General features: G+C 46.9%; 1 protein-coding gene across 1 annotated transcript in view; it reads right to left on the bottom strand.

Annotated features, from left to right (window-relative positions):
• Window positions 1-517: 517 nt before the first annotated feature.
• LOC139278790 (11-beta-hydroxysteroid dehydrogenase type 2-like) overlaps window positions 518-23663 on the bottom strand; it is a 94817-nt gene continuing 71671 nt past the window's right edge. Inside the window, exons 4-5 of the mRNA XM_070897928.1 lie at window positions 3352-3489; window positions 518-1833 (exon numbers count right to left, since the gene is read on the bottom strand). Coding sequence (XP_070754029.1) covers window positions 1481-1833; window positions 3352-3489 — 491 coding nt within the window. The 3' untranslated portion in view covers window positions 518-1480. The remainder of the gene's footprint in view (window positions 1834-3351; window positions 3490-23663) is intronic.

Raw genomic sequence — 23663 nt, 5'->3', positions numbered from 1 at the left:
CGTCGACCTGGACCTTGATGACGTCACTCTTCGCTGCCGTTGCCCTCCTGCACCAGCTCGCACTGCTCCCTGAAGTGGCATGCCTCCACGCTGCTCCCGGGCTGCCGCACCTCCGCTCCTTTTATGGCAAGGTACTGAAGCACTGGATATAGTCTCTGTGGTGGCCAAAAAAGGTTTGTGCTGCTAGCAATTTATAAGCCATAGGCTCCATAATTTTTTATTAATTGTCAAACTGTCTGTGTGCAACAAATAACTTGCAAAGAATGGTTCACAAAGAGCCAAGGAGATTTCTATAAACATTTGCAGTTAGCCTTTGAATGGCTTTTCGATTTTTTTTCCCAAAAGGGAACTTTTTTCATCTTTGCATCTTCATGTTACACGATAAAGCATGTTTGATAATGCAGCCAAATTGATTCTAATCACATCGAGCCTGGTAGTACTGAAGTACTGTGTTCTCAAAGCTTTGTTTTCAAGTAAGCCAAATCTAATATAATAAAGCAAGATTAATACACAAGAGCTGATTTATACACTTTATTTTCACTGAGATGAAAGAGCCAAGACTCATAGTGAAGGACAACCAATGACAAAAAGAGGAGGGAAATCAAGGTCAATCAGCATACAAAATCCCACATAAATATATCCATAAGCATACTGAAGTATGATTCAGTGGTCTAGGCTTTGCGGCCCTGTCCAGTGGATTGGGGGGTGGATTTTCTGGTCGTCCCACTAGGAAACCCGATCCAGTTTGAGGGCCGAGCCTCATTGGCATCAGGCTGGCGGGCCATGATGGGAAATGAACCCCCCCGGGACACTTGCTGGCTCTGGTCCGCCACCAGATCAGGCAGAATAGATCCATTTGTTCTCTTCCATCTTTGGGTTACCCATGGGTGCAAGGGTCCCAGTGCAAGCCTCACCATCAGTTTTCTTTAGGCGTCCATCCACTGGGATGCCTGACAGTTGACTGATGAGAAAAGTGAGATGGGAGGCTGGGAAGGCCCTCTCCCACCTCATTACCATTACAGTTACTTCAGGCACAAGCCCAGTACCATAACCACGTGGATCTCCAGATGATCCCAGTCCAGTGGGGATGGAGACCTGAAGTGGGTCTCCACTTCGTCTTCCTCTTTGCTGTATCTAGGAATGAAAATTATCCCAGAAGCAGTGAAGAAGAAAGTTCAAAATGTATGTCCACCATGTATACTTACAATATTGTGCTACCTCATTACTTTACCCTTTTCACCACCCAAAAAATCAGTGTCCTTAAACTGATATTATGTAGCATCAATATTCACTGCTCATACATATTGATTCATTTCCCACTTTCATTTGGTAAAAAGTTACAATGCCTACTTTACACACTTGTGTTTTACATTAACATTCATCTCAGCATTAAACTAATTTATTGAGTGTAAAGTGACAGAATATAAAAAAAAAATTTGAAACCATAACATACAATATACAGATCACGAACAAACGAGTTCTACTGGCTGATACTACCCTCTCTTACACCTTTTGGTATGAGTTTGTGTACAATAAAAACCTGATTCAGAACATTATCAGTCACCAAAGAAGGCAGGAAGTAGTAAAGAGTTTTGAGCACATCAATCACAAACTCAGTGGTGTATCTAGGCTTTGGGTTTTGTGCTAACAAAGCAGTAACAATTGTTTCGATTACTGGGCCTACATGCTGTCGGAAAAAAGGACCAATTGCCATAACCCTTTGCTGTATTTCAGCAATATATTCTTCTCCGTAGTCATGTAGAAGCTCTGGGGAGAGGCCATCCACAAGTTTTTTATGCTGTTGGTCCCAGAAGTTGACATTCCCAATTTGAGCTTTAAACACAAAACATGGAAAAAGTTTTACATTGTCTTATTTAATAATCTTGTCTTTTGTCATTTAACAATTGAGTCACTGGGACCTTACATGTGTCTAACTTCTAATGAACTAATCGAGTTAAGTATTGAGCAAAGCAGAGGGTCATATTTGCTGCCTAAGCAAACCTAAATGGCAGGGCAACCAGATGGCCTTTCCTAGTTGCTGCCTCAGAGATATTTTCCCTTTGATTTTCGGGCTTTCTTTTGATCAATTTGTTGTACTGTGGTAAAATGTTAATTTAGATAGATGGCTGATAAAATTGTTACAGAACTACCCCTTCCTGTCCCAATGCTCGCCACTATCAATGGCTCACTATGCACAGGTATCATTCAAACTGTCCATTATCACTCCCTGAAACAGCCCACCCTTGACCACCCATGTCATCTCCAAGGTCTTTGAACACATCATTCTACCCAGTTTCATGCCAACTGTCCCAAAATGCCCTGCACACACCACCAAGACCACTCCAGTCAAAGTCACCGATGACATCCTTTGTAATTGTGGCTTACTCAGCTTCTCTGCAATGCTCAACGTGGCTGATAACTCCATCCTCAATTGCCACTCCCCTCCACGGTCCACCTCTATGGGACAGTTCCCACTCGGCTTCATTCTTACTTGTCTCAGTGTAGCCAGTGTGCTCCAGCAGTAGCTGTCCCTATACTTTCATCTCCATTGTATCCAAGGTTCTATTCTTGCCCCTCCTTTTCCTCATATGCATGTGGTCTTCAGGTACTGGATCAGCTTCCACATGAATGCTGATATCATCAACTTCTACTTCTCTACCATCACCCACAACTCCATCACCACCTCTGTGTTGTTAAACTACTTAGCTGACATCAAGTTATGGATGAATCAGAACTTTCTCCAATTAAATATTGGGAAAATCAAAGCATTTTATTTGGCTCTAGCCAAAAACTCCTTACTCTTGCTTCTGAATCCCTGCTTCTCCAACATCTTCCTCAAAGGTCTTTCAAGCTCCATCCTATGCCAACTCAAGACTCATTCACCACCTGCATCCTGTCCAGCACTAAGCTCTGCTTGCCCATCACCTCCATTTTGGTTAACCTCCACTGGCTCTCTCTTCACCAGTACACTGAATTCAAAACACGCATCCTGGTTTACAAATTCCTCTGTAGCTTCACCTTACTCTCCTACTGCAGCCACTTCCAGCCCTACGACGCAACGTTTCTGTCCTCGTGTGCATTTCCTCCCCCTCCATTGGTATAGAGCTTTCAACTATCTTGACCATCTGTCTGCAACCATCTCACCAAAATTCTTCACCTCATTATCTTTAAAAGCCTCTTCATCATAAATGTAATCTTGATGATCTTTCTTAACTATTCTACAAACCACTTAATCTCTGCTCATTCCTATGTGAAGTATCTTGGGATATTTATTATATCTGGATGCTTTATGAATGCAAGCTATTGTTGTTAGCTGCATATGTTGTTCTAATTAAATATGATGCATTTTACCTGTTTTGGTGGCGCCAGGTTGAATGATGGATATTTGTACTCCCCAGGGTTTCATCTCTTGACGCAAAATATCTGAATAAAACTCCAGCGCTGCTTTGGATGCACCATATGCTGACATACTTCCGAATGGCAGTTCTCCTGTGGACCAGGTCACAAGAAGCAGATAATTAGTAAGGCACTTCTAATTCATTCTCAAAGTAATCAAGGTGCGATGAACTAAGGTTCAATGAGGGAGAGTTCTTTGGCTGCATCAGTATTTTTCTATTTCTTTTGATACTGAACATTATTTCTTGGTGCAGCTCTCCTAATTTAGTGTGAGTGTATTTAAACTGTACCACAATACACTGGTTTTATATTCATACTTTGGTCCTATTCAACTCTTCTATTAGTAAAAAAATTAAAGACTGGGCTGCTATACTTTTTCAAACAAATTACGAAGACATTTTATTATTGGCCTCGTGGTGACCAGCCATTTTAGATTTCCACTCCCTCCTGAGCTATTTTGGTGCCATAGGATATTCTGGATGCTGGGGATTCTGAGGGAGCAAAATTCAGTAACGCCCCATTTGAACTATTCTGAACTTGAGTTAAATTGGCCTTGAAGGAAGAGTGGTGGTAAGTGAGGCGCTAATGACATCAGTGGGCGCTGCAGGGGTAATTACAGAGTGTTACCCAATTGCAGGTGAGTTGTATTCAGCAATCATCCTTCAATCTTTCACTGGTTGATTCCAGCTCTCAAAGGGGAGGTAATATCCAGCTCCAGCTGTTCATTTTCAGCATTGCTGCACTTGAGTCACAGCTCTCAGCAACTGAGAGAACTGTGTGCGATGGTTGGTGCAAATTCTGGTGCAAGGAAGAGGGCCACGTGCTTCAATAATGTGGCATTGGAGACTTGGTGGGGACTGTGGAGTGAATCGCTGTTCGCTGCATCTGGAAGGAGGCCATCGCCACAGGTTTTCAGGGCCATGTGGCGAGAAGTGGCTGAGATGGTATCGTCCAGCATTGTTGTAGACAGAACCCTGACACAGTGCCGCACGAAGTTCAATGACTCAGCCGGGTGTTGAAGGTTTTCTCACCTTCCTACATACCAGCCTCTGAACCTCTGTCTATGCACACTGAGAAAACCACCACTCCCATACCACTCAACCACCAAACATGTGCAGCTAGACTCACATCCTCATCTCACGCCTTGCCTACATTCACAGCTATTCAACCACAGGAGGCATATCTGCCACATACATCAGCATAGTCGAGCGCGTGCTTTGGAAGTCTTGTGTCAGGCACGAGAACAATGTGACCGGCCCAACGGAGCTGGTCGAGTGTGGTCAGTGCTTCGATGCTGATCGCGGACGCTAATGTTGGTGCGTCTGTCCTCCCAGGGGATTTGTAGGATCCTGCGGAGACATCATTGGTGGTATTTCTCCAGCAATTTGAGGTGTCTACTGTATATGGTCCACGTCTCTGAGCCATGCAGGAGGGCGGGTATCACTACAGCCCTGTAGACCAGAAGATTTGAAGGCCTGGTCTTCGAACACTCTCTTCCTCAGGCGACCGAAGGCTGCGCTGGTGCACTGGAGGTGGTGTTGGACCTCTTCGTCAATGTCTGCCCTTGCTGATAATAGGCTCCCGAGGTATGGAAAGTGGTCCGTGTTGTCCAGGGCCGCGTTGTGGATCTTGATGACTGGGGGGCAGTGCTGTGTGGCGGGGTCAGGTTGGTGGAGGACCTTTGTCTTACAGATGTTTAGTGTAAGGCCCATGCTTTCGTATGCCTTGGTGAAGATGTTGACTATGACTTGAGTTCAGTCTCTGAGTGTGCACAGACGCAAGCGTCGTCCGCATGCCACCTACATAGCTGGACTCTTACTCACACAAGTTATTTTCTTTTGCAGGCCAAGATGGCATGCATTTCGTGGGAGCAGCAGAGGACTCAAAGGGGTGACCCTCAACTGCAGGAGCTTAGTGACCTTGAGGAGTGAGTGCTGCGGTTCATTGGTCCTCAGGTGGTGGGTGCCGTGGCCGGCGGAGACGTCGACCCTGCTGGGGGAAACAACGGTATTCTCATCCCACTTCCCAGTCAAACCAAAAGGCTTTATCACTTTCCACCTCCTGGTACTGTCTGCCTTTCTTGCTCCATTCCTGCCCCACCTTAACGCGAGTCTTGTGCCATTTATGCTTTCAGATAATCAGCCAGCAGATTATCCTGAGTCTGTACCTGAGTCTCCCCACCCCCCACCCCAGCACAGTCAGCAGGGAGAGGAGAAGGAGGAGGAGGAGCACAAGCATTGCGTCATTGCATATCTTTCCCGCAGGCACCAGCTCAGAGATTGGCACTACGCGGTCCTTAGAGGTTAGGTTAGCAGAGGGGTCTGCACTGGGTGGTGCACCGGGACATGGCGGGCTACAGCAAAGGCAAGGGGAAAGGGAATCTTGGGAGCCAGCTCCCCGGAGAGAGAGTTTCTGTGTGAGTTCTGCTGCACAGGACTCAGATGAGGACTTCGATAGGGAGGCGTACACAACAAGGGCAATAGCCAGGCACTCTGAGATGATAGGTACAATGGCAAGGGTGCCCGAGAGCCTCTCGGCAGTGGAAGGAGTGTGGAGGAGTCCGCCTCCAACATTGCACACCATGGATCACATCAAGACCATGCAGATCCAGAGCTCATGACGCGTGTCATGGGCGATATGGCAGCCTCCATCGCAGCACAGGTGGAAGCAACGCAACGTCTTGGTGCTGTGATGCAGAGTATGGTTGGTGCCATTGAGTCTCAGTCTGCTCTCATGCAGTCTCAGCTGGATGTCACGCGAGCTCTGACTGCTACCATCATCGCTGCGTCCACCACAGTCCACTGGGGATCTCACGGTGTCACAGCATGTCGCCAATCTGTGCTCCAGCAGACTGGTGGGGATGCTCAGGTGCTGACCCGGGGTAGTGGCACTGGGTCAGTGGAGCAGGGACCTGCTGTCCTCTCTCAGGATCCCACCACTGCCACTTTGCCATTGCACTTGTCGCTGCCTGTCATCCAGCCAGCCCATACTGCCACCGCCCAGCCTGAGGTAGTTCAGACTCCAGCCGGGCCTTCCAGGCGCATAACTGGTCGAGGCCTTGACACACAGCAGCCTTCTACCAGCTGTGCTGCAGCCACAAGGCAAACACAGTGGAGGAGTTGTAGAATAATTAAACCAAAGAGGGGATATAAGGAAATGCATAAAGGTAATTCATAAATACATTTGTTCTTTATCATAGTTAATTGTTATGACATAAATTTTAATTGGAATATTTCATCTTTGCTGGTGTCTCTCATCTCAGTTTTGAGGCTTTGGTATGGAAGGGCAAATTGAGGTGGTGATGAGGATGTCCAGAGGAACCTGGAAGTGAGATGGAATTCATTGGAACCGAAGTCTGATGAGACGGTCGCGGATAGCCCTTCCAGAATCCCAATTGTTTGCTTGCCTCCTCCATTGCTGGTGTTGCTGCTCCTCATCCTCCTCCTCATCCTTTTCATCCTCCTCATGCTCCTCCTCCACCTTAGGTGGTGGAGCTATGCCTTGTGGCAACAGCTGCACCTTCATGATGGCCAGGTTGTGCAGCATGCAGCAGACGACGACGAATAGGAACACCCACTCAGCCGAGTACTGGAGGGCTCCTCCTAAGCTGTCAAGGCAGAACAGTTGCTTGATCAGGCCGATGGCCTGCTCAATGATGTTCCTGGTGGTGGCATGGTTCTCATTGTATGTGCTGGGCAGGAATGTTGGGGATGTGGAGCAAGTCATGAGCCAGGTGGAGAGGATAGCCCTTGTCTCCGACCAGCCAGCGATGAACTTCATGTGGTGGTTGGAAGAGAGATGGCACACTGGTCTGGTGCAGGATGAAGGCATCGTGGCTGCTGCCAGGATAGCAGGCAGTGACGGTGAATATTCTGCATGCGTGGTCGCAGACCCAACTGCACAATGCCTTTGCGGTTACGGAATATCTCAGGATTGTTATGCGATTCCCACGATGCCACATGGATGCAGTCAATGGCGCCCTGCACCATGGAGGAAGCAAGCTATCCTGGCAAAGCCACATGCACGCTCGGCTGCTTTTCTCTGGTCATGGGGAAGGAAATGTATTCTCTTCTTCTGTAGAGAGCATCTGTGACCTCGTGGATGGAGCAATGGACGGCAAACTGGGAGATGTTGGAGATGTCTCCTGTTGCACCTTGAAAGGATCCATTGGTGTAGAAATTGTGCGTGATGGTGACCTTGACTGCCACTGAGAGAGCCGCCCTCACCCTGGTCTGAGGCTCGAGGTCTGGTTGCAGGAGTTGGCAGAGCCCTGTGATCACATTCTTGCTGAAGCGCAGCCTTCGAGCACATTGTTCCTCAGGGAAATTGATGTAGGAGAACTGCTGCCGGAATACCCTGGGAGGGTAAGGTCTCCTGCAACCAGATCTCAAGCCTCAGACCACCTCCCCATCACGCAACTCCTCTCTGACATCTAGTGGCTCTCTGTCTCCCAACACAATGAATTAAAAATCCTTATCCTTGTCTACAAATTCCTCTATGGCCTTACCCCATCCTCAATCGGCAACCTCCTCCAGCCTTGTGTCCCTGCTCACTATCCTACAGTCCTCTATCTCTGGTCTATGTTCCTCCCCTCCCCTCCTGGAGTTTCTCACTTGGTGATATAGGATTACATAGAATTTACTGCACAGAAGCAAGCCGTTTGGCCCAACTGGTCTACGCTGATTTGTATGCTCTACACGAACCTGTTCCCACCCTATTTCATCTATCCCTGTCAGCATATTTTTCTATTTCTTGCCCTCTCATATACTTATCTAGCTTCGCTTTGAATGCATCAATATAACTTTCAATTGTTTAACCATCTGGAACTCCCTCCCTAAATATCTTCATCCTGCCACTACATTATGAAAATGTTGGTGAACACCTGGAGTGGATTACCAGGGCAGGCAATAGGGGCGCATCATATCAACAAATTCAATTGAGTTGGGTAAGCCCCTGGGGACAAAAATTGATAAAACCGCATGTCAGGTATTTCCTGGACACTGAGACTGGTCAGATTGACTGCAATAGTCATTGCTGGTCCTGTGCTCCTATGTAAGATGCAGTAAATTCTAATGCTGGCTAGGAAACCATTTACTTAATGAAGCCTATTACCCAATGTAAAAAAGTACAATTGTAGTGTAGATGTGAAATTGGGGGATTGCTTGTGTTGGCGCACAATGCTCATCTATAATTACTCATGAATTTTTTTTAAAAGCTGGACAGTTTTATTAAGTGAGTAAGTTCAGCATGCAGGGCTGCAAACAGAACTTGTTAATAGATGAAATATTTTAGTTACTCGAAAAAAAATTGGCACATCAGCATGTGTGTGTGTGTGTGTGTGTGTGTACTTCAAATATAATAAAGCGTTGAAGCCCAAAAGGCCAACATAATTCATTTAGTGCAATTCTGAACGTAAATATTGTCAACTTTGAATAGAAAAATATTGACGCTATAAATGGCCCTTAGCAAGATGATTCTATGCCAATCTTAGGACCACTCAAGATTCCAAACTTGGAGGAATTCCTGTGCTTTTGATCTTGTAAAAATATAATTTGTACTTAATGTTGCAAGGTACTTGGGGATAAAACACAGTATGGGCAGTATAATCCAAATTAATACATTGGATATTTTAATGTACAGCTAATCATAAGATCCAGACAGCATTTGTTGAAGTCAAACTCACTGTGTGCAACAAATAACTTGTAAAAGAATGGTTCACAAAGAGCCAGGGGGATTTCTATAAATATTTGCAGTTAGCCTTTGAATGGCTTTTCGATTTTTTTCCCAAAAGGGAACTTTTTTCTTCTTTGCATCTTCATGTTACACGATAAAGCATGTTTGATAATGCAGCCAAATTGATTCTAATCACATACAGCCTTAGAAGTACTGAAGTACTGTGTTCTCAAATCTAATACAATAAAGCAAGATTAATACACAAGAGCTGATTTATACACTTTATTTTCACTGAGATGAAAGAGCCAAGACTCATAAGTGAAGGACAAACAATAACAAAAGGAGGGAAATCAAGGTCAATCAGCATACAAAATCCCACATAAATATATCCATAAGCATACTGAAGTATGATTCAGTGGTCTAGGCTTTGCGGCCCTGTCCCAGTGGTCGTCCAGTGGATTGGGGGGTGGATTTTCTGGTCGTCCCACTGGGAGACCCGATCCAGTTTGAGGGCCGAGCCTCATTGGCATCAGGCTGGCGGGCCATGAACCCCCCCACCCCGGGCCACCCACTGGCTCTGGGCCGCCACCAGATCAGGCAGAATAGATCCATTTGTTCTCTTGCATCTTTGGGCTACCTCTGGGAGCCTCAAAGACCCAGTGGTTTGCAAGGGTCCCAGTGCAAGCCTCACCATCAGTTTTCTTTAGGCGTCCATCCACTGGGATGCCCAACAGTTGGCTGATGAGAAAGGTGAGGTGGAAGGTTGAGAAGGCCTCTCCCACCTCATTACCATTACAATGCGGTTACTTCAGGCACAAGCCCAGTACCGTAACCACGGGGATCTCCAGATAATTCTGGTCCAGTGGTGACGGAGACCTGATGTAATGGGTCTCCACTTCGTCTTTCTCTTTGCTGTATCTAGGAATGAATTATCCCAGAAGCAGTGAAGAAGAAAATTTAATATGTATGTCCACCATGTATACTTACAATATCGTGCTACCTCATTACTTTACCCTTTTCACCACCCACAAAATCAGTGTCCTTAAACTGATATTATGTAGCATCACTATTCACTGCTCATACATATTGATTCATTTCCCACTTTCATTTGGTAGAAAGTTACAATGCCTACTTTATACACTTGTGTTTTACATTAACATTCATCTCAGCATCAAACTAATTTATTGAGTGTCACCTGTAAAGTGACAGAATATAAATAAAAAATTTGAAACCATAACATACAATATACAGATCACGAACAAACGAGTTCTACTGGCTGATACAACCCTCTCTTACACCTTTTGGTATGAGTTTGTGTGCAATAAAAACCTGATTCAGAACATTATCAGTCACCAAAGAAGGCAGGAAGTAGTAAAGGGTTTTTAGCACATTAATCACAAACTCAGTGGTGTATCTAGGCTTTGGGTTTTGTGCTAACAAAGCAGTAACAATTGTTTCGATTACTGGGCCTACATGCTGTCGGATCTAAGCACCAATTGCCATAACTCTTTGCTGTATTTCCGCAATATATTCTTCTCCATAGTCATGCCCACACTGCGATATGTGTGCGAACTAGGTTCGTGCAGCAGAGTAGGTCTCCAGTCGCCTTGGATAACCTTTGCCACTGGACCAAGACCTAGCTCTGTCAAGCCCGTGTGGTGGCTGGTGTGCAATGGCCACCACACGTTAAAAAAATCCAAGCACAGGCATCTTCCACCCTTCAGGATGTAGTTCAGGACTTGGAATATTATGTCCTTCATTGAAACACCTGTGAACTCATTCTTTTTTAGCGTGGAAGCAAGTCATCCTCGTTTCAAGGGACTGCCTATGATGATGATGATGTTGAAGTATTTAATTAACAAATATAATAGTTTACTTGGTTACTAGTTTGTGTCACAACATTTCCTTTTTAAGACCTGTTTTTCTTTCTGTGCTAACTAGAGTTGTGGTTATTCAAGGAGAGGATTGGGCTCATTGGGCTCAAAATTGGCCAGGAGTTGCTCCGTGTTTTTTGGAGCAACTTGATTTTTCTGGAGTATCTTAAAAATTTTGCACATTCAATTTGTGCCAATGTAAGTGAGTTAGTTAGGATTTTTTTGAGTTTCATTTTTTTTCCCAAAAGGGGGCGTTACCAGCCACCTACGCCCGTTTTTGGCCACTTTGGCCAGCTAATTGTTACTTCAAACTAACTTAGGTCAGCGTATGTGGCCACTTGTGAAAATCCTTGCGGAGAGTTAAGAAATCAGCACAGGTAGGTACAGCGGAGGCCAGCAGAACTTAATGACTTGACTAAAGAATGTGAAAAGGATCAAACAGCTATACAGGACATCATATGACAAACTTTGCAAAATTAATTTACTATACAACAGAAGCACTCATGGAAGCTTAAACTACAAAAATAAAAGTAAAAGATAGTTGAATTAAATTGCCCTAATCTCACAACTAATTTAAACAACTATTTGTTTTCAAGAATTATACTGGACCAAAATTGAGCCCATATTATCTAAATAAAGTCTACTTCAATAAATAAAATATTCTCTCATTGTTCCTCCATCACTTATGTTCTTCTTTCACAATATTCTTTCACAATAGCACCAGGTGAATAGGCTTGACAAATGGTCACCACTACTCACAAGAGACAAAACATATTTACATAATTTTTTTCAAAATATCCAAATAAAAAATGGAAGTACCTCCTGCTCGTAATTCTTATGTTCTTATGTTCTCCCAGCCACCTAAGCTCACCCAACATCAGCCTTACGAACAACCTTACCTCCCGGGGTCGGGGATCAGACCCTCCAGGATCAGAAAAGCACCTGAGGTCAGAGATCAGACACGTCTGGGGATCAGATCTTCCCTCGAGGTCGGGGATCGGACTGCCCACGAGATCGGAATCCCCCCCCACCCCCATGGGGTCGGTGATCGAACCCAACCTGTGGTTCGGAATTCCCCCCCCGCCATGGATCAAAACTCCCCCCCCCCCCCGCCACCCCAGCTTGGGCCCCGCACCAACCTGATGTTGTGGCCTTCTATCCAGCGTTCCCCACCGTTGCCCCCCGCACCCCCACCGCCGACCTGAAGCCAGACTGTCAATCTCCAGCCCGGGAAGTCAGCAGGCCGGCCTGTGCTGGAGGCCACTCGGCCAGGGATAGGGGCGGAATGCACATAGAAAGACCACTCGGCCTGGGATAGGGGCGGGACGCACACAGAGACGCTGGGGGGGCGAGGAGCTACTGCGCATGCGCGCACACTCGAATGCGCATGTGGAGAGCTGCCGGCACTGCTTTTGGCACAGGGCCCTAGCTCCGTCCCCGAATCGACTGGCCATGCTATGTGAGGACCTGGGAGAGGCCGGACAGTGTGCAAAGTCGGGAGGATTTTTTCCAGCGCACTTCTCATCCTAGAAAAGGGCGAGTGCGCCGAAAAACGGCAGGGGCCAAATTTGAGCCCAAAAAACCTGCCACACCCGACGTGAACAGGGTATATGGGGTGTTAGACTAGGAGCAGAGTATTTACCTCCCCATTAGCACCGTAGTCCTACCAGCCATTATTTTAACTCTAGGGTTTCGGGAGTTGTGTGAGGCCCTTGCCTTGGGCAACAACAACAACAACAACTACTAGCACCTTTAACGTAGTAAGATACCCCAAGGTATTTCACAGGTGCGTTATCAAACAAAATTTGACATCAAGCTACATATTGGGACAGGTGACCAAAAGCTTGCTCAAAGAGGTAGGTTTTAAGGAGCATCTTAAAGGAGGAGAAAGAAGTAGTGAGGCGGAGAGGTTTGAGGAGGGAATTCCAGCTGAAGGCATGGCTGCCAATGATTGATGGAGCGATTAAAATCGGTGGTGCGCGAGAGGCCAGAATTAGAGGCATGCAAAGTTCTTGGAGGGTTGTCGAGCTGAAGCAGGTTATAGAGATAGGGAGGGGCGAGGTCATGGAGGATTTGAAAACAATGAAGAGAATTTTAAATTCGAGGCGTTGCTGGACCGTGAGCCAATATAGGTCAGCAAGCACAGGAGTGAGAGTGCAGATTAGGATACGGGCAGACGAGGGCCTCATAAATATTCAAAAGTCAGGGTCCAATAACATGATTCAGTCCTCTAAGTCCACTAGAAATCCATAGGCCGCCCCTTCCCAGGCTTCCCTTCTCCCTCTTGCGGCTGCAATTGCCTTGGACAACTCCCCCATCACTCACCTTATGTCAGGCACCGTTTCCTTGGGCCCCCAGCGGTGGTCTTCTGCCATACAACTTCCCGCACTTGCCTGTCAGCTTTGGGTGGGTGACCGAATTGAAAAATTAAAATTAGACCTGGGAGTTAAAATGGCTTGTGCTGATCACCACCTCTCCCCCCCATCAAGCCCACTGCATCCAGAATCCATGCATGACTATTCGACCACGGAAAGCCAAAGATCTTTTAAGATTGGCCAGTTGCAATGTTAGAATTGCTGTACTCTTAAATAGAAGAACCAAAACTAATATATTGCATTTTAAGTTCACCAAACGCAGCACATGTTAGATAAAGCAAGAGATACAAAGGAGTGGTGAAAAGACTCCATCTTATTGTTCATGTGAACTTTGCTTACTTGCTTTTAGTAATTATGCAGGGTAAATTTTCTGGTTTGCTATAGTTAGTGGCAGCGTAATGTTATTTGCGCAGGGGGAATTGGAAAATCGGGCAGACATTGATCTTACCACATTTCCATCAGTTATGTGAAGAGTACAAACCTCTGCTTGGGCTTCAAGGCAGGCTTAAGGAGCTTGTGTCAAAAACGGGCAAGAAATTTAATTTTAATATGTAAATCTATTTTTATAATGTGCATATTGGCAGATTCACAATTTCCTATCAAGAATGCGCAGTATGTTGTAAGCTAAATCAACATTTAAATGTTGCATGCTATCTCGCCATACTCCAACCCTTTGATTACAATTTAGAGTAACTGAAAAATGGGAAGGCCAAGCAAGTTCAATTTCTTGATTTGTTAACATGCAATCAGATTCATAAAAAGCGAGACTGTTCAAAGTAAACTAGTCGCAACAGCGGTGAACTACAATTAAAAACAGCACCCAAAGTGTTTTGCCATTGGCACATTGAATCACTGGATTGATTTTCTTTTAAATATTCGTTCCTGGGTTGTGGGTGTCACTGGCAAGACCAGCATTTATTATCCATCCCCAACTGCCCTCGAGAAGGTGGTGGTGAGCCGCCTTGAACTGCTGCAATCCTTGTGGTGAACGTACTCCCACAGAGCTGTTTGGGAGGGAGTTCCAGGATTTTGGCCCAGCGGCAATGAAGGAATAACGATATATTTCCAAGTCAGCATGGTCTGTGACTTGGAGGGAAATTTGGAGGTGATGGTGTGCCCATGCGCCTGCTGCCCTTGTCCTTCTAGGTGGTAATGGTCGCGGGTTTGAGAGGTGCTGTTGAAGAAGCCTTGGTGAGTTGCTTTAGTGCATTTTGAAGATTGTACACACTGCAGCCACGGTGTGCTGGTGGTGGAGGGAGTGAATGTTTAAAAGAAAGACTTGCATTTATATACCGCCTTTCACTACCACCGGGCGTCTCAAGTCTCTTTACAGCCAAAGAAGTACTTTTGGAGTATAGTCACTGTTGTAATGTGGGAAACGCGGAAGCCAACTTGCGCACGGCAGGCTCCCAGCAATGTGATAATGATCAGATAATCTGTTCTTGTTCTGTTGATTAAGCAATAAATATTGGCCAGGACACCGGGGATAACTCGTCTGCTCTTCTTCGAAATAGTGCCATGGGATCTTTTACATCCATCCGAGAGGGCAGACAGGGCCTTAGTTTAACGTCTCAACCGAAAGACTGCACCTCCGACAATGCAGCACTCCCTCAGCAGTGCACTGGAGTGTCAGCCTAGACTTATTGCTCAAGTCCCTGGAGTTGGACTCGAAACCACAACCTTTTGACCCAGAGGCAAGGGTGCTACTCACTGAGCCACAATGTTTAAGATGGTAGATGGGGTGCCAATCAAGTGGACTGCTTTGTCCTGGATGGTGTTGAGCTTCTTGAGTGTTGTTGGAACTGCATTCATTCAGGTAAGTGGAGAAGTATTCCATCACATTCCTGGTTTGTGCCTTGTAGATGGTGGAAAGGCTTTGGGAAGTCAGGAATACCCAGCCTCTGACCTGCTCTTTTAGCCACAATATCTATGTGGCTGGTCCAGTTAAGTTTCTGGTCAATGGTGATCCCCAGGATGTTAATGGTGGAGAATTGACGATGGTAATGATGTTGAATGTCAAGGGGCGGTGGTTAGACACTCTCTTGTTGGAGATAGTCATTGTCTGGCACATGTTTGGCGCGAATGTTACTTGCCACTTATCGGCCCAAGCCTAAATGTCGTCCAGGTCTTGCAGCATGTGGGCATGGATTGCTTCATTATCTGAGGAGTTGCGAATGGAACTGAACACTGTGCAATCATCAGCAAACATCCCACTTCTGACTTTATGATGGACGGAAGTTCATTGATGAAGCAGCTGAAGATGTCCTGTGACTGAGATGATTGGCCTCTAACAACCACATCTTCCTTTGTGTTGGTATGATTGCAGCCAGTGGAGAGTCTTTCCCCTGATTCCCATTGACTTCTGTTTTACTAGGATTTCTTGATGCCACAATCAGTCAAATGCTGCCTTGATGTCAAGGGCAGTCACACTCATCTCACCTCTGGAATTCAGCTGTTTTGAAATACATAAATTAGCCCGAATGAATACTGAATGTCTTTTGGAACCTGTGTGTTTGTTCACTGCCAAACATAATTTTTCTTGATGACCATCTGTGTTTTGACGAAAATATATGCACTTGGAATTTAACTAGTAATTTAACAATGTTGGCCAGCCATTACTTGGCAGACTTGCTGAGACAATTGACCGTTTTCCTCATGTGCCCCATGCCTTCTGGATGGCCCACACTATAATGACTCTAGTAGCCACCCCCTGCAAAACAGATTGCTGTTTCTGGGGCCCACGTTGGGGAGTGCCCAAAGTCACTGATTATTGGTCCAGTTTCCATTTGACTCTACTTAGAATGTAGTGGGGATTCTGTCAGTGGGTAACTGAGATATAGGAACATAGGAACAGGAATGGTCCAGTCAGCCTGTTCCACCATTCAGTTAGATCATGGCTGATTTGTACCTCAACCTCATTTACCTGCCATGATACCTTTATCCAACACAAATCTATCTCAGTTTTAAAAGTTTCAATTATCCCCCAACATCCACAGCTTTTTGGGGAGAGAGTACCGGATTTCTAATACCCTTTGCATGAAACATAGAAACATAGAAACATAGAAAATAGGTGCAGGAGTAGGCCATTCGGCCCTTCTAGCCTGCACCGCCATTCAATGAGTTCATGGCTGAACATGCAACTTCAGTACCCCATTCCTGCTTTCTCACCATACCCCTTGATTCCCCTAGTAGTAAGGACTTCATCTAACTCCTTTTTGAATATATTTAGTGAATTGGCCTCAACAACTTTCTGTGGTAGAGAATTCCACAGGTTCACCACTCTCTGGGTGAAGAAATTCCTCCTCATCTCGGTCCTAAATGGTTTCCCCCTTATCCTTAGACTGTGTCCCCTGGTTCTGGACTTCCCCAACATTGGGAACATTCTTCCTGCATCTAACCTGTCTAACCCCGTCAGAATTTTAAACGTTTCTATGAGGTCCCCTCTCATTCTTCTGAACTCCAGTGAATACAAGCCCAGTTGATCCAGTCTTTCTTGATAGGTCAGTCCCGCCATCCCGGGAATCAGTCTGGTGAACCTTCGCTGCACTCCCTCAATAGCAAGAATGCCCTTCCTCAGGTTAGGAGACCAAAACTGTACACAATACTCCAGGTGTGGCCTCACCAATGCCCTGTACAATTGTAGCAACACCTCCCTGCCCTTGTACTCAAATCCCCTCGCTATGAAGGCCAACATGCCATTTGCTTTCTTAACCGCCTGCTGTACCTGCATGCCAACCTTCAATGACTGATGTACCATGACACCCAGGTCTCTTTGCACCTCCCCTTTTCCTAATCTGTCACCATTCAGATAATTGTCTCTCTGTTTTTACCACCAAAGTGGATAACCTCACATTTATCCACATTATACTTCATCTGCCATGCATTTGCCCACTCACCTAACCTATCCAAGTCGCTCTGCAGCCTCATAGAATCCTCCTTGCAGCTCACACTGCCACCCAACTTAGTGTCATCCGCAAATTTGGAGATACTACATTTAATCCCCTCGTCTAAATCATTAATGTACAGTGTAAACAGCTGGGGCCCCAGCACAGAACCTTGCGGTACCCCACTAGTCACTGCCTGCCATTCTGAAAAGTCCCCATTTACTCTTACTCTTTGCTTCCTGTCTGACAACCAGTTCTCAATCCATGTCAGCACACTACCCCCAATCCCATGTGCTTTAACTTTGCACATTAATCTCTTGTGTGGGACCTTGTCGAAAGCCTTCTGAAAGTCCAAATATACCACATCAACTGGTTCTCCCTTGTCCACTCTACTGGAAACATCCTCAAAAAATTCCAGAAGATTTGTCAAGCATGATTTCCCTTTCACAAATCCATGCTGACTTGGACCTATCATATTACCTCTTTCCAAATGCACTGCTATGACATCCTTAATAATTGATTCCATCATTTTACCCACTACCGATGTCAGGCTGACCGGTCTGTAATTCCCTGTTTTCTCTCTCCCTCCTTTTTTAAAAAGTGGGGTTACATTGGCTACCCTCCACTCCATAGGAACTGATCCAGAGTCAATGGAATGTTGGAAAATGACTGTCAATGCATCCACTATTTCCAAGGCCACCTCCTTAAGTACTCTGGGATGCAGTCCATCAGGCCCTGCGGATTTATCAATCCCATCAATTTCCCCAACTCAATTTCCCGACTAATAAGGATTTCCCTCAGTTCCTCCTCCTTACTAGACCCTCCGACCCCTTTTATATCCGGAAGGTTGTTTGTGTCCTCCTCAGTGAATACCGAACCAAAGTACTTGTTCAATTGGTCCGCCATTTCTTTGTTCCCCGTTATGACTTCCCCTGATTCTGACTGCAGGGGACCTACGTTTGTCTTTACTAACCTCTTTCTCTTTACATATCTATAGAAACTTTTGCAATCCGCCTTAATGTTCCCTGCAAGCTTCTTCTCGTACTCCATTTTCCCTGCCCTAATCAAACCCTTTGTCCTCCTCTGCTGAGTTCTAAATTTCTCCCAGTCCCCGGGTTCGCTGCTATTTCTGGCCAATTTGTATGCCATTTCCTTGGCTTTAATACTATCCCTGATTTCCCTTGATAGCCACGGTTGAGCCACCTTCCCTTTTTTATTTTTACGACAGACAGGAATGTACAATTGTTGTTGTTCATCCATGCGGTCTCTAAATGTCTGCCATTGCCCATCCACAGTCAACCCCTTCAGTATCATTCACCAATCTATCCTAGCCAATTCACGCCTCATACCTTCAAAGTTACCCTTCTTTAAGTTCTGGACCATGGTCTCTGAATTAACTGTTTCATTCTCCATCCTAATGCAGAATTCCACCATATTATGGTCACTCTTCCCCAAGGGGCCTCGCACAACGAGATTGCTAATTAATCCTCTCTCATTACACAACACCCAGTCTAAGATGGCCTCCCCCCTAGTTGGTTCCTCGACATATTGGTCTAAAAACCATCCCTTATGCACTCCAGGAAATCCTCCTCCACCGTATTGCTTCCAGTTTGGTTAACCCAATCTATGTGCATATTAAAGTCACCCATTATAACTGCTGCACCTTTATTGCACGCACCCCTAATTTCATGTTTGATGCCCTCCCCAACATCACTACTACTGTTTGGAGGTCTGTACACAACTCCCATTAACGTTTTTTGCCCTTTGGTATTCTGCAGCTCTACCCATATAGATTCCACATCATCCAAGCTAATGTCCTTCCGAACTATTGCCTTAATTTGCTCCTTAACCAGCAATGCTACCCCACCTCCTTTTCCTTTTATTCTATCTTTCCTGAATGTTGAATACCCCTGGATGTTGAGTTCCCAGCCCTGATCATCCTGGAGCCACGTCTCCGTAATCCCAATCACATCATATTTGTTAACATCTATTTGCACAGTTAATTCATCCACTTTATTGCGGATACTCCTTGCATTAAGACACAAAGCCTTCAGGCTTGTTTTTTTAACACCCTTTGTCCTTTTAGAATTTTGCTGTACAGTGGCCCTTTTTGTTCTTTGCCTTGGGTTTCTCTGCCCTCCACTTTTCCTCATCTCCTTTCTGTCTTTTGCTTTTGCCTCCTTTTTGTTTCCCTCTGTCTCCCTGCATTGGTTCCCATCCCCCTGCCATATCAGTTTAAATCCTCCCCAACAGCACTAGCAAACACTCCCCCTAGGACATTGGTTCCGGTCCTGCCCAGGTGCAGACCGTCCGGTTTGTACTGGTCCCACCTCCCCCAGAACCGGTTCCAATGCCCCAGGAATTTGAATCCCTCCCTGTTGCACCACTGCTCAAGCCACGTATTCATCTGCGCTATCCTGCGATTCCTACTCTGACTATCATGTGGCACTGGTAGCAATCCCGAGATTACTACTTTTGAGGTCTTACTTTTTAATTTAGCTCCTAGCTCCTTAAATTCTTTTCGTAGGACCTCATCCCTTTTTTTACCTATGTCGTTGGTACCAATGTGCACCACGACAACTGGCTGTTCTCCCTCCCTTTTTAGAATGTCCTGCACCCGCTCCGAGACATCCTTGACCCTTGCACCAGGGAGGCAACATACCATCCTGGAGTCTCGGTTGCGGCCGCCTATCTATTCCCCTCACCATTGAATCCGCAATCACTATTGCTCTCCCACTCTTTTTCCTGCCCTCCTGTGCAGCAGAGCCAGCCATGGTGCCATGAACTTGGCTGCTGCTGCCCTCCCCTGAAGAGTCATCCCCCTCAACAGTACCCAAAGCAGTGTATCTGTTTTGCAGGGGGATGACCACAGGGGACTCCTGCACTACCTTCCTTGCACTGCTCTTCCTGTTGGTCTTCCATTCCCTATCTGGCTGTGGACCCTTTCCCTGTGGTACGACCAACTCGCTACACGTGATACTCACGTCATTCTCAGCATCGTGGATGCTCCAGAGTGAATCCACTCTCAGCTCCAACTCCGCAACGCGGACCGTCAGGAGCTTGAGGTGGACACACTTCCTGCAAATATAGTCGTCAGGGACACTGGTGTCGTCCCTGAGTTCCCACATGGTACAGGAGGAGCATAACACCCGACCGAGCTCTCCTGCCATGACTTGACCCTTAGATACACTTAAATTGGCAACAACAATGTTAAAAGTTACTCACTGATATAGAAGAGAAAAAAGAAAAACTACTCACCAATCACCAGCCAATCACTTACCCTCTTGGCTGTGACGTCACCTTTTGATTTCTTTCTACTTTTTTGCCTTCTCCCTGTAGCTGCACAAGCACGCCTTTTATAGGCCTCTCCACGCACCTCCTCGACGCTGCTCCCGACTGCCGCCGACGCTGGGCCCCGGACTCCCTGCTGTGCCTTTTATAGGCCTCTCCACGCACCTCCTCGACGCTGCTCCCGACTGCCGCCGCGCTGGGCCCCGGACTCCCTGCTGTGCCTTTTATAGGCCTCTCCACGCACCTCCTCGACGCTGCTCCCGACTGCCGCCGACGCTGGGCCCCGGACTCCCTGCTGTGCCTTTTATAGGCCTCTCCACGCACCTCCTCGACGCTGCTCCCGACTGCCGCCGACGCTAGCCCCGGACTCCCTGCTGTGCCTTTTATAGGCCTCTCCACGCACCTCCTCGACGCTGCTCCCGACTGCCGCCGACGCTAGCCCCGGACTCCCTGCTGTGCCTTTTATAGGCCTCTCCACACACCTCCTCGACGCTGCTCCCGACTGCCGCCGACGCTGGGCCCCGGACTCCCTGCTGTGCCTTTTATAGGCCTCTCCACGCACCTCCTCGACGCTGCTCCCGACTGCCGTCGACGCTGGGCCCCGGACTCCCTGCTGTGCCTTTTATAGGCCTCTCCACGCACCTCCTCGACGCTGCTCCCGACTGCCGCCGATTGCACTCCTGAATGGTCAGGCTCTAATTTTAAGATTATGGAGCCAAAATTCAGGGTCGGCAGAAAGCTGGCGCACCTATCTTTGTTTTGAAGTTTTTTCCACCGGGAGCGTTGAGGCGGCCTTTCCATCAATTTTCGGGACTTTGTACTTTTTTGGCCGTCGGACCGGAAGTCGGTCATAGTGGGGGGGGGGGGGGGGCGGAAATGCGATGGTAAGTCAGGCTGAGGGGCGGAAGTTGGGGTGGGAATGAGTCTTCGCCGCCAATGTCACTGCGCGTGTGCGTCACCACGCTCTCTCCCCTCCATTAAAGGGGAGAGAATCGGGCATTTTTTATCTTCGGCCACTGGGCCACCAGGGAGGGTTTTGGCGGTACCAGACTGCCTGTTGGTGGCCCGGCTGAACCCGGGGCCATAAATGTCCGTCCGATCGGGAAGTCGGCCTGCAAACTAAAGGCATGGCGGCCTTGGCAGTGTGCCCTCCCCTTGAAGGGCCGCTGCACTGTCAGGCTGCACACACACAGGATAAGGTGCATTGACAGAGAAAGCTGTCGGGGGCACCGCACGGCAGGGCAATGACTTTTTTCACTAAATTTCGGTCGCAGTATTCTGGAGGTGCGGAGAGCAGCAGTGCATGTTATAATGACGCACTTGCAGCGGTCGGCAGCAGCGGGGCGGAAGTGGGGTCAAGCCGATAAATCCCCGACCTGAATTTGGGTCGGAGCGGCCATTGGACTGCAACAGGGCGGCCACTCGATTCCGCCGCATGGCCGCCACAAAACAGCAGAAATAGGCCTTATACAGACCCTGAATTTCGGCCCCTATGTCCATTGTTCTGCATTTCCCCCACCAGAGAGAATAATTTCTCTTTATCACCCCTCAGTCTTCTAAACTCAAAAAAATTCAAGCCAAGTTTATATAACCTGTCCTCATAAATTAACCCTTTGAGTCCCAGTATCATTCTAGTGAATTTGCACTGCACTCCCTCCAAGGCCACTATATCCTTTCTCAGATGCGGTGCCTGGATCTGAACATAGTCCTCCAGAGGAGGTCTGACCAAGCCTCTATACAACTGAAGCATAACTTCCTCCGCTTGAGATAAAGGCCATCATTCCATTAGCCTTTTTGGTTGTTTTTTTGTACCTGTCCATTAAGCTTTTAGTGATTTGTGTATATGGACTCCCAAATCTTGGTTTCTCCTCCACAGCTCCTAGTTTCTCACCATTTAGAAAATTTTTCTTTTTTGGATCCCAAGTAGATGACCCCACACTTCCTCACAGTGAACTCCATTTGCCACAGTCTTGCCCACTCATTTAATCTAGCAATGTCCCTTTGTAACTTTTCGTTCCCATCTGCACACCTTACTGTGCCTCCCGACTTAATATCATCCGCAAGTTTGGAGATACAACACTATTCCTTCATCCAAGTCATTGGTAAATATGATGATAAGCTGAGGCCCCAATCCAGATCCCTGGGGGACATCAGTATAACCAGAGTGTGCACCCTTTATCTCTACTCTCTGGGGTAAATCTAGACTTTGAGCAATAGTGTAAGACGGGTACTAGCGAGTCGGCAACCCATTTTCCATCTCTCCCAATTTTTATTTCCATCGACTTTTTGGAACAAAGTTGCAGGTTTTTCCAAACAGATGGCACAACTAACTCCCTGAACGGATTCCGACAGAGATGCAATCTCTGTAAGCACTGCTTCTCACTGAAGTAGGGAAATGCAGCAGTTAATTTGTTCCCACAAACAGCAATGAGATAAATGACCAGATCATCTGTTTTAATGATGTTGTTTGTTGGCTAAATGTTGGCCCGGACATGCTCCTCTTAAAGGGCCAAGGCTGACACAGTAATGCAAAATCAGGCCACAGAACAGTTAAAGCAAAAATCCGTGGGATCATTTGTGCTGGGGTGTACCCCAGATGTGGTATTTCTGTCCATCCATCTTCTCCAGCCCAACCCTGCCATAGCCATTGGCATTGTATTAGTGCAACTCTTGTGTAACACAGGCGTGCTGGGCTGGGAGGAAGGAAATTGCAGATACAGTCTTTTAAAATGGCCGAAGATTTCAGCGGCAGGCTGGAGGTGCAGCGGGTAAGTAGTGAACATTTTTCCAGACTGAGGTAATTGTTGGGTGTGCGCAATGGATGACTCATGCGTAGCACTTTTAAAGTGTCTTCAAGTGGAGGACCTGGCAGAGCCACCCAAAGAAGGGAGCAGGGTATTGAAAGGAGGGAGAGAAGAACCCAACATTTCAATGAGACTGATCGATAAACTCTCCCAAAGGGGGTGGGGGGGGGGGGAAGAGAGCCTGCTGACCAGGCCCCACAAGGAAAATGTAGGTCTCAACTCCCCCAGACTGTCTCCATACACCCTCCCCACCACCCCCCCCCCCCTTTCACTACCACAAGACCTCCTCTCCCCCAGGAATGCCCTTCCCCACATTTTCATGAGTGCTGACGAGAGACCAGGGGGCACCCAATCTTCCGGAAGTGA

The sequence above is a fragment of the Pristiophorus japonicus genome, chromosome 13 (assembly GCF_044704955.1).
Source record: "Pristiophorus japonicus isolate sPriJap1 chromosome 13, sPriJap1.hap1, whole genome shotgun sequence".
Classification (NCBI taxonomy): domain Eukaryota; kingdom Metazoa; phylum Chordata; class Chondrichthyes; family Pristiophoridae; genus Pristiophorus; species Pristiophorus japonicus.
This window is presented reverse-complemented; position numbering and strand designations above follow the sequence as displayed.